At 39.2% G+C, this 17,047-nt stretch overlaps 1 protein-coding gene across 1 annotated transcript in view; it reads left to right on the top strand.

Annotated features, from left to right (window-relative positions):
- Window positions 1–17,047, top strand: part of GUCY2F (guanylate cyclase 2F, retinal) — a 119,298-nt gene that overhangs the window by 61,923 nt on the left and 40,328 nt on the right. The window contains 1 exon segment of the mRNA XM_088794759.1: window positions 1,778–1,808. Coding sequence (XP_088650885.1) covers window positions 1,778–1,808 — 31 coding nt within the window.

Below are 17,047 nucleotides of genomic sequence, written 5' to 3'. Positions count from 1 at the left end.
GTATGCAGAATATTCATGCTGCTAGTAGAATGCTTTTCCTGGTGTCTGGAAGATGTACGAGCAAATGAGAGTGTGATACATGCATGTATGTTTACAGCCGGGGCTGCTGCCCAATATCACCTGGCTGCCACAGGCTGTAAAATAGTATTCTCATATAGTAGGGGGCGCCCCCAAAAATGTATACACATGACTTGTATTCATCTTTTGTTTTCGGTATATATTGAGTATTACAATTTTAATACAGTTTTCCTTTCTTAAAATGTGTATACATTATTTTGGCACCCTCTGTATATATATTTTTACTTGAGGGAAAGCACCTTTTTCTAAATAGCACAAAGGTGCCATAGTGGCTAGAAGTGACCATGGGCTGAGTAATATAATTGCAAAGGTGCTGAGAAGGCTTTATCGCCCACTGGTATTTCCCGTACATTGGCTGATTTTGTAAATTACCAGTTAGAGTTTTATTCTTTCAGCTTAAGCATTAGCCTTTGACTCCTCTAAGGGGCAAAGTCCTCTGAAGGCTAAAAGTTCAAGCTCATGTCAGGCCCTCATGATTTCTATGATTAAATAATGCAAGTGTGCGGTGGGGCTTGAGAATTAGCCTTTCTACCCAGTTCCCAGGTGACCATGACATAGCTGGACCAGGACCACACTTGAAGAATTGCTGGGCACAAGACCAGTAAGGATACCTTTGGTACTTTGACCATTCTGCTGCTGCCAGGCACTGATCCTGGACTACCTTTCTGAACTCTATGGGCACTGAGCCTGGCTGGCACAGTTTTGTTTAGCTGATGAAGACCTCTAAGAGCCATTCTGTAGTAAAAGATTTTTCAGCTCTTTGGCTAGAAGGTGCCCTCTAACACAAAGTGCAGGCTCCCATTATTAGCCTTTGCTTCCAGTAGGTCACCAGATGCAGTGCCATAGCTGGATATATTCCTTAATAAGACTTCTTTATTCTCAGAATTTACACAGAGCTTGCTGCTTTATTATCTCTAGTTAATGACAAATTGGTGCAGCCTGAAATGGAGTCTCTGGGCTCCAGGAAATAGATGTGAAAGCACTTTGAAGAGTAGGGAGTGCTGTGCAAATATAAAGTATTCTTGTTGTTGTTGTTATTATTATTATTATTGAGAAAAGGAATCTATATTTGTATTGCTTTTTAAGTATTTGGGCTGGACAGAAACTAAATAGAGTTTGCTGACTGATGAATCCTTAAGGTTATGCAAGTAGAAGAAAATTATCAATTAAGTACCATTGTTAAAGGGAATAAAATAAAATAATTGTTTTTGACTTGACACCAACCTTAGAGGTAGGTGTTTTGTATTTCAAAAAAATCAGAAACAGACTTCTGAAAGAATCAGGATTACTCGTATTACTGTGCTAGTATATTTGTGAATCCAAATAAAAATAATGTTTAATCTATATTTAAGCCAATTGGTTTATAATTAAAGCATAAGACACCCCCAAAATGGCCTCTCTCACAAGGGAAAAACAGATCCAGGTAAATGCAGGAAACATTTGCCGCACTACATCTCCCTCCACAGATGCCTCAAGGCAGTGAGAATTGCAACCACCAACTATGACCATTAATCACAGGAAAACTGGTGCTACATCACTTAGCTATGAATAAGTAAAATGACCTAGCACTTTCTGCAGTTATTTAAGGGAGTTGTTTCAGAGTGGTATCATTTCTTTCTGGGAGTCTGCATACCCGCGATTGTTTTTCTGTCTCTAGTTAATTGGAATTTTTATCTTCTCTGTATGACCTCATTTTTAGCTCAGAATACAGAATGTCCAGGGGGTGGAAGGTAAGAGAGGAGAAACAGAATGTTTGGGTTGATGGTCTCACTATTCACCCTTCATATGCAAGGGACATTTCTCTGAGGCTGTAACCAACTAGGTCTCAATCATTCTCTACATTTTCTTTTCAGTGTGATTGGGTGTGTCTGAAAATTTCCCCTCTGGAGATTCTTTTTAAATTTATTAGGGTGACAATTGTTAGTAAAGTTACATAGACTTCAGGTCTACAATTACGTATTACACCATCTATAAATTCCATTGTGTGTTCACCACCCAGAGTCAGTTCTCCTTCCATCACCATATATTTGATCCCCCTTACCCTCATCTCCCACCTCCACCCCCGTTACCCTCTGATAACCACTATACTATTGTCTGTGTCTCTGAGATTATGTTTCTCATTTGTTTGTCTTGTTCTTTTGTTGCTTTTGGTTTATATACCACAGATCAGTGAAATCACATGGTTCTCTGCTTTTTCTGTCTGACTTATTTAGCTTAGCATCATACTCTCAAGATCCCTCCATGTTGTCACAAATGTTCCTGTATCATCTCTTCTTACCACCGAATAGTATTCCATTGTATATATATACCACAACTTCTTTATCCATTCATCTATCGAAGGACATTTTGGTTGTTTCCATGTCTTGGCCACCGTAAACAAAGCTGCAATGAACATTGGAGTACACGTGTCTTTATGTATAAATGTTTTCAGATTTTTTTGGTAGATACCCAGGAGAGGGATTGCTGGGTCATATGGTAATTCTATTCGTAATTTTTGAGGAACATCCACACTGCCTTCCATAATGGCTGTACCAGTCTGCATTCCCACCAACAGTGTATGAGGGTTTTTCTCCACAGCCTCTCCAACACTTGTTACTATTTGTCTTGTTGATGATAGCCATTCTGACTGGGGTGAGGTGATATCTCATTGTGGTTTTTATTTGCATTTCTCTGATGATTAGTGATGTTGAGCATTTTTTCATATGTCTATTGGCCATTTGTGTGTCCTCTTTGGAGAAATGTCTCTTCAGGTCGTCTGCCCATTTTTCAATTGGGTTGTTTGTTTTTTTGTTGTTGAGTTTCATGAGTTCCTGGTATATTTTGGATATTAGATTCTTATCGGGGGCACTGTTTGCAAAAGTCTTCTCCCATTCAGTTGGTTGCCTCTTTATTTTGCTGATGGTTTCTTTTGATGTGCAGAAGCTTTTAAGTTTCATATAGTCCCATTCGTTTATTTCAGCTTTTACTTCCATTGCCTTTGGAGTCAAATTCATAAAATGCTCTTTGAACCCAAGGTCTATAAGTTTAGTACCTATGTTTTCTTCTACGCAGTTTATTGTGTCAGGTCTTATGCTTAAGTCTTTGATCCATTTTGAATTAATTTTGGTACATGGTGACAGATAGCAGTCCAGTTTCATTCTTTTGCATGTGGCTATCCAATTCTCCCAGCACCATTTATTGAAGAGGCTGTCTTTCCTCCATTTTATGATTTAGCTTCTTTTTCAAAAATTATCTGTCCATATTTATGTGGTTTTATTTCTGGGTTCTCAATTCTATTCCGTTGGTCTATGTGTCTGTTTTTCTGCCAATACCATGCTGTTTTGATTATTGTAGCCCTGTAGTACAAGCTAAAGTCAGGAGTGTGATATCTCCATTATTGTTCTTTTTTCTTAAGATTGCTTTGGCAATTCGGGGTCTTTTGTGGTCCCAAACAAAGCTGATGATATTTTGTTCTATTTCTTTAAAGAATGCCATTGTGATTTTGATGGGGATTGCATTAAATCTGTATATTGATTTGGGTAATATGGCCATTTTAACTATGTTGATTCTTCCAATCCATGAGCATGGAATGTCTTTCCATTTCTTGTGTCTTCTTCAATTTCTTTGTCTTATAGTTTTCAACATATAGGTCTTTCACATCCTTGGTTAAGTTTATTCCTAGGTATTTTATTCTTTTGCAGCAATTGCAAAAGGAATTGTTTATTGTATTGCTTTTTCTGAGATTTCATTGTTAGTATATAAGAATGCAGTGGACTTTAGTACGTTGATTTTGTAGCAAGCAAGTTTACTGTACTCGTTGATTGTTTCTAATAGCTTTTTGGTGGAGTCTTTAGGGTTTCCTATATATAGCATCATGTCATCTGCAAAGAGTGATAATTTAACTTCTTCATTCCCAATTTGGCTGCCTTTTAGTCCTTTCTCTTGCCTGATTGCTCTAGCGAGGACTTCCAACACTATATTGAAAAGCAGAGGTGATAGGGGACAGCCCTGTCTTGTTCCTGAACGTAGAGCAAAGGGTTTCAGTTTTTCACCTTTAATTTTGAGATTAGCTCAGGGCTTGTCATATATGGCCTTTATTATGTTAAGGTATTTTCCTTCTATACCTATTTTGTTAAGTGTTTTAATCATAAATGGATGTGTATCTTGTGAAATGCATTTTCTTCATCAATTGATATAATCAATGACTTTTCTCCTTTATTTTGTTTATGTGATGTATCACTTTGATGGATTTGCAGGTGTGGAACCATCCTTGTGCCTCGGGGATTAACCCACTTGGTCGTGATGAATAATCTTTTTTATGCATTGTTGTCTTCAATTTGCTAGAATTTTGTTTAGGATTTTTCCATCTGTATTCATCAGAGATATTGGTCTGAGTTTACTTTTTTGTTGTTGTCCTTACCAGGTTTTGGTATCAGGGTAATGTTGGCCTCATAAAATGAGTTAGGGAGTACTGTCCCTTCTTCAATTTTTTGGAAGAGTTTGAGCAGGACTGGTATTAGATCCTCTTTGATGGTTTGGTAGAATTCACTAGTGAAGCCATCTGGTCCCGGACTTTTGCTTTTGGGAAGGTTTTGGATGACTGATTCAGTTTCGTTACTGTCGATCGGTCTGTTTAGATTTTCCAGTTCCTCATGGTTCACCCTAGGTAGGCTATATGTTTCTAAGAACTTTTCCATTTCTTCCAGGTTATTGAATTTGGTGGCATATCGTCCTTCATAGTATTCTTGGATGATCCTTTGCATTTCTGTGGTGTCCGTGATAACTTCCCCTTTTACATTTCTGATTTTGTTAATTATTGTCTTCTGTCTTTTTATCTTAGTGAGTCTAGCCAAGGGTTTGTCAATTTTGTTAATCTTTTCAAAGTACCAGCTGTTTGTCACATTAATTTTTTCTGTTGTCTTTTTGGTCTCTATTTCATTTAGTTCTACTCTATTTTTTTATTTCCTTTCTTCTGCTTGCCTTGGGTTTCATTTGTTCTTCTTTTTCTAGTTCTTTAAGGTATAACATGAGGTTATTTATTTGGGATTTTTTTCTTGAGATAGGCCTGTAATGATATAAATTTCTGTCTTAAAACTGCTTATGCTGCATCCCAAAAATTTTGGTAGGATGTATTTCCATTGTCATTTGTTTCTATGTATCTTTTGATCTCTCCTCGAATTTCTTCTTTGACCCAGTCGTTCTTTAAAATATGTTGTTTAATCTCCATGTGTTTGTATTTTTTCCTGCTTTCTTTTTGCACTGGACATCCAATTTCAAAGCCTTGTGATTAGAGAATATGCTTTGTATGGTTTCAATCTTCTTAAATTTGCTGAGGTTGATTTTATGTTCCAATATATGGTCTATCCTTGAGAATGTTTCATGTACACTAGAAATGAATGTATAGTCTGATGTTTTAGGATTAAGTGCTCTATAAATGTCAATTATGTCTATTTCATCTAATAATGTCATTTAGTGCTGTTATTTCGTTATTTATTTTCTGTTTGGATGATCTATCCATAGCTGTCAATGATGTATTTAAGTCCCCTAGAATTATTGTGTTTTGGTCAATTTGTCCCTTTAGTTCTGTTAGTGGTTCCTTTGTATATTTCGGTGCTCCCTGATTGGGGGCATAAATATTGATGACTGTTATGTCTTCTTGTTTTATAGTCCCCTTCACCATTATGAAATGTCCATCTTTGTGTCTTGTTATCTTTTTCACCGTGAAGTCTGTTTCATCTGATATCATTATGGCTACACCTGATTTTGTCTGGGTGCCATTTCTTGGAATGTCAATTTCCACCCTTTCACTTTGAGTCTATGCTTGTCCTTGTAGCTGAGATGTGTCTCTGGGAGACAGCATATGGTTGGTTTTAGTTTTTTGATCCAATCTGCCACTCTGTGCCTTTTTATTAGTGAGTTCAGTCCATTTACATTTAGGGTGATTATTGTTATGTGAGGATTTCCTGTCATTCTATCTTTAGTTTTCTGGTAAGGCTGTGTCTACATTATTTCTTTGCCTTTTTGTTGTTGTCTATTATTTCTGTGTGGTGGTATTGTATGATGTTTCCCTCTCTTTCTTCTTTTATTACAGTACATATTAATGTTCTGGATTTTTTTTGAGTGGTACTCTTAAGTTTATGTAAAAGAAAGTTTGATATTTAGAGTATTCCATTTTCTTCAGCACGCTTACTTTCTCCATTCCCATATTCCTGTTCAGGCCTTTACTCTTCCCCTTTTTATGTTTCGGTTGCCACAAATTATCCCTGTGGATGGTGGTGGAATAGCCTCCTTTAGTGTTTCTTGTAGTGCAGGTTGTGTATTAGAAAATTCCCTCAGGTTCTTTACGTCTCGAAAGGTCTTTAGTCCTCCTTCATATCTAAAGGATATCTTTGCTGGATGTATTATTCTTTTCTCATAATTTCTCTCTTTCAATAGTTTGAATATTTGGTTCCACTCCCTCCTGGCTTGTAGAGTTTCTGCTGAAAAATCTGATGATAATCTAATGGGCTTTCCTTTGTAAGTTACCATCTTCTTTTCCCTGGCTGCCTTGAGGATTCTTTCTTTGTCGTTGATTTATGACAGCTTCAATACAATGTGCCTTTGAGAAGGCCTTTTGGGATAGAGGTAATTAGGTGTTCTATTTGCTTCTTGGATTCGAGGGTCCAGTTCTGTCCACAAGTTTGAATAGTTCTCATTGACAATTTGTTTGAATATATTCTCTGTTCCCTTCTCTCTTTCTTCTCCTTCTGGTATGCCCATTATTCTTATATTGCTCTTTCTGATGGAGTCATAAAGTTCTTGTAGCATTCTTTCATTTGTTTTAAGTCTCAAGTCTCTTTCTTCTTCCATCTGTGTAATTTCCAGGTTTCTATCTTCGATGTCACTGATTCTTTCCTCCATCTGGTCAATTCTACTACCTAAGCTGGTTATTTCATTCTTAATTTCTTCTATTGCGTTCTGAATCTCTAGAAATTCTATTTGGTTCTTTTGTAAAATTTCAATCTCTTTCGTAAAATGCTCATGCTGTTCTTTGATTGTGTTTCTGAGTGCATTTAATTGTGTATCTGTGTTTTCTTGCATCTCGTTGAGTTTTTTCAGTACTGCAATCTTGAATTCTCTGTCATTTAAGTCACTTATTTCTATATCTTTAAGTGACTTTTCTGGAGACTTTTCACTTTCTTTCTGAGCTATCTTGTTGCCTTAAATATTCATGGCAATTACTGATTTACTATTTCTCTTCCTAGACATCTACAGGAGTGGCTTCTGCAACAGGTTAATAGGAAGAGGTCTTTCTTTTGTTTCCAGTACTTGTTGGTAGAAAGTTTTTTTTTTTTTCCTCCAACTGCAGCCTATTTTTCCTCTCCCACACCGTAGCGCTATGTTTTCTCTGCACTATTCCAGCTTCTCACACAATGGGGGGATTCCCTGGGAGACGGGCTTCTCCTCTGTTAATAGGTTGTCTAGGTCACAGGGCGCAGTGTCCTGGTGGGTATGCGGATAGCTTTTGATGTTTCAAAGCTCTTCCAGCTCCCAACACAGAGCCCGTATGTTTCAGCAGTTCTGTTTACTCCTGCAGGGATCCGCCCAGATAGGTGGGGTCAGGGGCGGGGTGAGTTGTGAGAGGTGGCCCAGAGCAATGGCGGTGACCACCACCACCACAGCCTGTCCTGCTTCCACAGCTCCCTCCCCTTTTCCGGAACTAGTTGGGCGGCGAATTTGTGTCTGCGGTCCACAGTTCTCAGAACAGCAAATATTCTATTGTTTTGATCTGACACTGCTACTGTTCTGCTTCTAACACCGGGTATGTGGGGGCGGATCGAGCTCTTGGAGGGTAGGGAGGGGGCGGCCAGTCTCAATGCCTAAGGCTTCCGTTCTCCGCTCGGCAGTGAGGGCTTAACCACCGTTTTTAGCTTATTCCGTCAGTCTTTTCTCTGAGGTATCTGCCGTGAGCATTGGGTTCAGCCTTGTTATATGCTGCCCCCTCAGCCCTGTGGGCCATAAGCAGAGCCCTAGCAGTCTGAGTTCTTCCCTCTCCTGCAGCTGCGGTAGTTCCGGGAAGCAGCGAGCTCAGAGCACTGAGCTAGGTCTGCGTCCTGTGCCCCCACCGCTCTGTCTCCACACTTCTCCCTTCCCTCCTCCCCCGCTGGTGCGATTCGCCCACCTGTAGGTGACTTCGGTAGTGGGCCTCTTCATCTTGCCTGTGCTGTGCAGGGAGTCCTTTGTGGAGTTATTGTTGTTTGATTCATTGTAAATTTCAGGGGAGCTTTACAGAGGGTCACCTCATGTCGCAATTTTGATCTTCCTCTCTTTCTCTTAGTGTTTTGTTTCCCTCTCCAAATTGCAATGGCAGTCTGGATGCTCAATCCATTCTTCACACACTGCAGCCAGAGGGAGTTTTCTAAACTGCAAATCTGATCATGTTAAAACTGTGTCAAAATTCATTGAAGGGCTTCCCACTGCTCTTAGGATAAAGTTCAAATTCTTTTATATGGCTTACCAGCCCTGCATGGTCTGGGTCTTGCAGACATTTCATGCTTATTCAGTCCCCCTCTATATCTATGCTGCGCCAATGCTGAACTCCTTCTAGCTGAGTATTTACACTAGGCTTTCTCTTACTTCCAGACCTTCGCAATACTGTGCCCATTGCCTGGGACACTTCCCTCCCCACTCTGTTATACACTCATCAGAGTCTGGTTAAATTCTCCTTCTTTAAGCCTCAACAGAAATACCACTAATTCCAGAGGCTTTCCAAGACCCCGTATGCTGGGCTAAGTTCTTCTTTTTTTTTTTTTTGTCTTCCTGTAGGGCTTTGAACTTGATTGTTATACCACACTTTGTTGCTTTTACATGTTTAATTAGCTCTTTTCTCTCTCTATTTATACTATAAGCTCTGTGAAGGCTAGAAACAGGTTTTCTTCCCTCAGTGCCTTTTACTACCTGACAGGGTAAATGTTTGTTGCATCAATGAATGGGTTAAATAAAATGAAATAAAGAAACTTGCTGCTCCTTCTCTTAGATGACAGCGCTGGTAGAATTTTATAATTGGAAAGCTCTTGGCGATCATGTGGCTCAACTTCCATTTCACAGATGGGGAAACTGAGGTTCTGAAAGGTGAGCTAATTCATGACCAAGCTGAGATTTTTGAACCCAGCTCTCTTGGCTTCCAACTCTGTGTTCTTTTGTACTGCACCACACTGGCTGTCCAAAGGTGATTTTATCACCATAGCAAGGCTCAGAGTTATAATAGTACTGCCTTCAGCAGATACAAAACAAGCTAAAGTAATTTTTCTAGTTTGCCTGAGAGTTCAAGTCTAATGGTAGATAGTGGCTCTTAGTTGGCTCTGGAGTGGGAATGGGGAAATGGGGTGGGCTGTAAGTGTCTTCATTACTGCCTACTCTCAATTATATAAGGATAGTGCAGATAAAGCCTCATTTTAGCCATTAACAACATACATGTAAGTGCTCTCTGAAAATACTATTTGGTAATGATTGAATTTAATAACCCAGCTTTTTACCAGAGAGTTTTGTCCTCTTTTCCCTTCTTGTGCTTTTAAATGTGCAGGGAGAGAGGATGCCAGTCAGAAGCAGGCACATACCTTTTTCCTTGCTCCCAAATATCCCTGCTGCCCTCTCCCCAAAATGATATGCCTGAAATGCCATAGTCAGAAATGTCTTCCTTTGACTTAAGTATAATTCAATATTTTCAGTTTTATTTGTAAATATCCATTTGGACAATAAAACATAAGGGCAAAATCACTGTAGGGAGTATATCAGATACTTTCATGCGGGTGAAGGTGGGGGAGGACAAAGGCTGAGGATACTTGGAGGACAAATAGAGAACATGAGGATATGATGGAGGGTAAGGTTAGAATTCCCTGTTTTACCATTTTGATCAGGATTGACTTAAAATAAGAATTTCCAAGGTGAGTTTCTCTTTCCTGGGTTTCACTAACAAGCCAAAATAATCTCAGACTTTTCATTCTCCTTCTTGCTTCATAGGAACTCGTCCCCTGGACTCCCTTCCCACTACCTCAAATTTAACAAGATGAAAAGTAAGACAGTACTTCCTCCCTGCCACCTCCACCCTCAGCAGACACACTTTTCTAGCCTTCCTATGTGGTCATCAACTTGTTGTTTACTACAAGTTTCTCCCCTTTTCAGAGCACATTGCACTACCCCGAGTCCTGTCACTTCCCTCTCCATTGCCGCCTTCTGACTTCCAATATATCTGGTTCCCATACTGCTGCTGCCATTCCCACGCCCAGTCAAGGCCCTTTCACCTTGCGGCCAGCTCTTACTGTAATAACTTCCTAGCTGATCTCCCTGTTTCCAGCCTCTCTCACTCTTCAATTCAGTTTGTGCCAGATTAATCTTCCTGAACATGGTTTTCATCAAATCCCTCTCCAACTCCTGCACCCCTACTGCCTTTTGTATTCACTCCAAATGCCTTCATTTGGCTCTCAGGGCCTCTCACCTTTTGCCCTTATTCTTCCAGCCACCCTCCCTCCCCCACCTCATCAATCCCATTTCTCATTTCTCATTATTTCTTTTTTAATTATTTATTTATTTTATTTACTTTTATAAAGTTTATTGGGGTGACAATTGTTAGTAAAATTACATAGATTTCAGGTGTACAATTCTGTATTACATCATCTATAAATCCCATTGTGTGTTCACCACCCAGAGTCAGTTCTCTTTCCATCACCATATATTCGATCCCCCTTACCCTCATCTCCCACCCCCCATCCCCCTTACCCTCTGGTAACCACTAAACTATTGTCTGTGTCTGTGAGTTTCTGTTTCTCATTTGTTTGTCTTGTTCTTTTGTTCTTTTTGGTTTATATACTACAGATCAGTGAAATCATATGGTTCTTGCTTTATCTGTCTGACTTATTTAGCTTAGCATCATACTCTCAGGATCCATCCATGTTGTCACAAATGTTCCTGTATCATCTCTTACCACCGAATAGTATTCCATTGTGTATATATACCACAACTTCTTTTTTTTTTTTTATTTTATTTTAATTTATTATTATTTTTTTAAAATTAGTTTCAGGTGCACAAGACAAAGCAAAACTTAGACGTTTATCATTTATATCCCTCACACTGTGTGAACCCCCCTCCCCCCATCCACTATCCCTCTGTACGTTCCCCAAATTAATTTTCAAACCCCCATGATCATCTTGTGGTTACCGACTATTTTTCAAAACCTCTCACCTTCCCCTTATCCCCACACCCCCGCCCCTCTAGCAACCCTCTGTTTTTCCTCCATGTTTCCAAAACTGTCTCTGATTGGTTCATTCACTTATTCTTTTCTTTAGATTCTGCATATAAGTGAGATCATATGGTATTTGTCTTTCTCTGTCTGACTTATTTCACTTAACATAATGTTCTCTAGGTCCATCCATGTTGTTGCAAATGGTAAGATTTCTTTCTTCTTTATGGCTGCGTAATACTCCATTTAATAAATGTACCACAGTTTCTTAATCCAGTCATCTATTGATGGGCATTTCAGTTGTTTCCAGGTCTTGGCTATTGTGTATAGTGCTGCAATAAACATAGGAGTGCATAAAGATTTTTAAATTGGAGATTTGGATTTCTCCGGATAGATACCTAGGAGTGGGATTGCTGGATCATAAGGTAGTTCCATTTTCAGATTGTTGAGATACCTCCAAACTGTTTTCCATAGTGGCTGCACCAATCTGCATTCCCACCAACAGTGCACCAGCGTTCCCTTTTCTCCACATCCACGCCAGCACTTGTTGTTTGTTGATTTATTGATGATAGCCATCTTGACTGGGGTGAGGTGGTATCTCATTGTGGTTTTTATTTGCATTTCTCTGATGGTTAGTGAGGTTGAACATTTCTTCATATGTCTTTTTGCCATCTGTGTGTCCTTCTTAGAAAAATGTCTCTTCATGTCCTCTGCCCATTTTTTAATTGGGTTGTTTGTTTTTTTGGAGTTGAGTTGAGTGAGTTTTTTTATAAATTTGTTATATTAACCCCTTATCAGATATATCATTGGCAAATATCTTTTCCCATTCAGTAGGATCCCTTTTTGTTTTATTGATGGTTTCCTTTGCTTTGAAAAAGCTTTTTAGTTTGATGTAATCCCACATGTTTATTTTTTCTCTTACTTCCCTCGCGCGAGGGGATATATCAGAAAAATCTTACTCCGGGTAATGTCTGTGAAGTTTCTTCCTATATTTTCTTCTAGGAATTTTATGGCTTCAGATCTTACATTTAAATCTTTAAGCCATTTTGAATTTATTTTTGTATGTGGTGTAAGGAGGTGATCCAGCTTCATCTTTTTGCATGTGTCTGTCCAGGTTTCCCAGCACCATTTATTGAATAGACGGTCTTTACCCCACCGTACATTCTTGCTTCCATTGTGATAGATTAAATGGCCATATAGGCGTGGATTTATTTCTGGACTCTCTATTGTGTTCCATTGATCTATGGGTCTGTTTTTATGCCAGTACCATGCTGTTTTGATTACTGTAGCCTTGTAGTATAATTTGAAGTCAGGTATTGTTATACCTCCCACTTTGTTCTTATTTCTCAAGATTGTTGAGGATATCTGGGGTCTTTTGTTATCCCATATAAATTTTAGGATTATATGTTCTATTTCTGTGAAAAATGTCGTTGGTAGTTTGATAGGAATTGCGTTGAATATGTATATTGCCTTAGGCAGTATGGACATTTTAACGATATTGATTCTTCCTATCCATGAACATGGTATGTGTTTCCATCTATTTGTATCTTCTTTCATTTCTTTCTTCAGTGTCTTATAATTTTCTGAGTACAGATCTTTTACTTCTTTGGTTAAATTTATTCCCAGGTATTTTATAGTCTTTGGAGCAATTGTAAATGGAATTGCTTTTTTAATTTCTCCTTCTGAAGGGCGCTGCTGGTGTAGTGGTATCATGCAAGATTCCCACAACTTCTTTATCCATTCATCTATCGAAGGACATTTTGGTTGTTTCCATGTCTTGGCCACCGTAAACACAGCTGCAATGAACATTGGAGCACACGTGTCTTTATGGATAAATGTTTTCAGATTTTTTGGGTAGATACCCAGGAGAGGGATTGCTGAGTCATATGGTAATTCTATTCTTAATTTTTTGAGGAACCTCCACACTGCCTTCCATAATGGCTGCACCAGTCTGCATTCCCACCAACAGTGCATGAGGGTTCCTTTTTCTCCACAGCCTCTCCAACACTTGTTACTATTTGTCTTGTTGATGATAGCCATTCTGACTCGGGTGAGGTGATATCTCATGAAGGTTTTTATTTGCATTTCTCTGATGATTAGTGATGTTGAGCAGTTTTTCGTATGTCTATTTGCCATTTGTATGTCCTCTTTGGAGAAATGTCACTTCAGGTCCTCTGCCCATTTTTCAATTGGGTTGTTTGTTTTTTTGTTGTTGAGTTGCATGAGTACCTTGTATATTTTGGGTATTAGCCCCTTATCAGAGGCACTGTTTGCAAAAACTTTCTCCCATTCAGTTGGTTGCATCTATATTTTGTCGATGGTTTCTTTTGCTGTGCAAAAGCTTTTAAGTTTCATGTAGTCCCATTCGTTTATTTTAACTTTTTCTTCCATTGCCTTTGTAGTCAAATTCATAAAATGCTCTTTAAACCCAAGGTCCATAAGTTTAGTACCTATGTTTTCTTCTATTCAGTCTATTGTGTCAGGTCTTATGCTTAAGTCTTTGACCATTTTGAATTAATTTTGGTACATGGTGACAGATAGCAGTCCAGTTTCATTCCTTTGCACATGGCTATCCAATTCTCCCAGCACCATTTATTGAAGAGGCTGTCTTTCCTACATTTTATGTTTTTAGCTTCTTTTTCAAAAATTATCTGTCCATATTTATGTGGTTTTATTTCTGGGTTCTCAATTCTATTCCATTGGTCTATGTGTCTGTTTTTCTGCCAATACCATGCTGTTTTGATTATTGTAGCCCTGTAGTACAAGCTAAAGTCAGGAGTGTGATATCTCCATTATTGTTCTTTTTTCTTAAGATTGCTTTGGCTATTCGGGGTCTTTTGTGCTTCCAAACAAAGCTGATGATATTTTGTTCTATTTCTTTAAAGAATGCCGTTGTGATTTTGATGGGGATTGCATTAAATCTATATATTGATTTGGGTAATATGGCCATTTTAACTATGTTGATTCTTCCAATCCATGAGCACGGAATGTCTTTCCATTTCTTTTTGTCTTCTTCAATTTCTTTCAAAAATGTCTTATAGTTTTCAGCATATAGGTCTTTCACATCCTAGGTTGTTTATTCCTAGATATTTTATTCTTTTTCCTGCAATTGCAAAAGTAATTGTTTTTAGTATTACTTTTTCTGAGATTTCATTGTTAGTATATAGGAATGCAATGGACTTTTGTACGTTGATTTTGTAGCCAGCGACTTTACTGTATTCGTTGATTGTTTCTAATAGCTTTTTGTTGGAGTCTTTATGGTTTTCTGTATATAGCATCATGTCATCTGCAAAGAGTGATAATTTAACTTCTTCATTCCCAATTTGGATGCCTTTTATTTCCTTCTCTTGCCTGATTGCTCTGGCAAGGACTTCCAACACTATGTTGAAAAGCAGAGGTAATAGGGGACAGTCCTGTCGTGTTCCTGAACGTAGAGCAAAGTTTGATATTTAGAGTATTCCATTTTCTTCAGCACGCTGACTTTCTCCATTCCCATATTCCGGTTCAGGCCTTTACTCTTCCTCTTTTTATGTTTCGGTTGCCACAAATTATCCCTGTGGATGGTGGTGGAATAGCCTCCTTTAGTATTTCTTGTAATGCAGGTTGTGTTTTAGAAAATTCCCTCAGCTTCTGAATGTCTCTAAAGGTCTTTATTCCTCCTTCATATCTAAAGGATATCTTTGCTGGATGTATTAGTCTTGACTCGTAATTACTCTCTTTCAATAGTTTGAATATTTGGTTCCACTCCCTCCTGGCTTGTAGAGCTTCTGTTGAAAAATCTGATGATAATCTAATGGGCTTTCTTTTACAGGTTACCATCTTCTTTTCCCTGGCTGCCTTGAGGATTCTTTCTTTATTGTTGATTTTAGGCAGCTTCAATACAATGTGCCTTGGAGAAGGACTTTTCGGATTGAGGTAATTTGGTGTTCTATTTGTTTCTTGGATTCGAGGATCCAGTTCTGTCCACAAGTTTGGAAAGTTCTCATCAACAATTTTTTTTTAAATATATTCTCTGTCCTCTTCTCACTTTCTTCTCCTTCTGGTCTGCCCATTATTCTTATATTGCTCTGTCTTATGGAGTCAGAAAGTTCTTGTAGAGTTCTTTCATTTCTTTTAAGTCCCAAATCTCTTTCTTCTTCCATCTGTGTAATTTCCATTTTTCTATCTTCGATGTCACTGATTCTTTCCTTCATCTGGTCAAATCTACTTCCTAAGCTGGTTGTTTCATTCTTAATTTCTTCTATTGAGTTCTTAAACTCCAGATATTCTATTTGATTCTTCTTTAAAATTTCAATCTCTTTCGTAAAATGTTCATTTTGTTTTTTAATTGTGTTTCTGAGTTCATTAATCTGCCTTTCTGTGTTTTCTTGCATCTCGTTGAGTTTTCTCAGAACTGCAATCTTGAATTCTCTGTCATTTATGTCACATATTTCCATATCTTTAAGTGCCTTTTCTGGAGACTTTTCACTTTCTTTCTGAGCTGTCCTGTTGCCCAGTTATTCATGGGAATTACTGATTCATTATTTCTATTCCTAGACATCTACAGTGGTGGCTTCTGCAACAGGTTGATAGGAAGAGGTCTTTCTTTTGTTTTCCAGTACTGTTGGTAGAATGTTTTATTTTCTCTCAGACTGCAGCCTTTTTTTTCTGTTTCACACGGTAGTGCCTTGTTTTCTCTGCACTATTCCAGGTTCTCACACAATGGTGGGATTCCGTGGGAGACGGGCTTCTTCTCTGTTAATAGTTCACCTGGGTCACAGGGTGCAGTGTCCATGTGGGTATGTGGAGGGCTTTTGAAGTTCCAAAGCTCTTCCTGCACCACATTCAGAGCCCGTATGTTTCAGCAGATCTGTTTACTCCTGCAGGGATCTGCCCAGATAGGTGGGGCCAGGGGTGGGGTGAGTTGTGTGAAGTGGCCCAGAACAATGGCGGCGACCACCACCACAGCAGGTCCTGCTTCCACAGCTCCCTCCCCTTTGCCAGAACTAGTTGGGCTGCGAATCTGTGTCTGCTGTCCACAGTTCTCAGAATAGCAAATATTCTGTTCTTTTGATGTGATACTGCTACTTTTCTGCTTATAGCACCAGGCAGGTGGGGGCAGGGCGAGCTCTGGGAAGGTAGGGAGGGGGCATCTAGTCTCAGTGCCTAAGGCTTCCATTGTCTGCTCAGCAGTGAGGGCTTAAACCACCGTTTTCAGCCTTCTTCCCTCAGTCTTTTCTCCGAGGCCTCTGCCGTGATCGTCGGGTTCAGCCTTGTTATATGCTGCCCCCTCAGCCCTGTGGGCCATAAGCAGTCCGAGTTCTTCCCTCTCCCACAGCTGAAGTAGTTCCGGGATGCAGCGAGCTTGGATCACTGACCTAGGTCTGCGTCCTTTGCCCGCGGGGCTCCGTCTCTGCACTTCTCCCTTTCCTCCTCCCCTGTTTGAGCGATTCGCCCACCTTTAGGTGAATTCAGTAGTGGCCCTCTTCATCTTGCCTGTGTGCTGTGCAGGGAGTCCTTTATTGAGTTATTGTTGTTCAATTAGTTGTAATTTCCAGGGGAGCTTTACAGAGGCTCACCTCATGCCGCCATTTTGATAACACCTCTCATTATTTCTTAACTGAGCCATTCTCTTCAGCCAAGCTAATCTGTTTACCACCACCCCCATCTGCAATTTGCTCCTTTCGATCTCTGTTCTTTTGCACATACTTTTCTTTCTAATGAGAAAGCTATTACCTTCTCAGCTCTAGGAAACTGCATTCTCACAATCTTAACAAGCTCTTTTAGGGTTTAACT

Source organism: Rhinolophus sinicus, chromosome 18 (genome assembly GCF_057876585.1).
Source record: "Rhinolophus sinicus isolate RSI-liver-muscle chromosome 18, RSI-T2T, whole genome shotgun sequence".
Taxonomy (NCBI): domain Eukaryota; kingdom Metazoa; phylum Chordata; class Mammalia; order Chiroptera; family Rhinolophidae; genus Rhinolophus; species Rhinolophus sinicus.
Note: the sequence above shows the minus strand (reverse complement) of the source record. Positions and strands in the feature narration are given on the sequence as shown.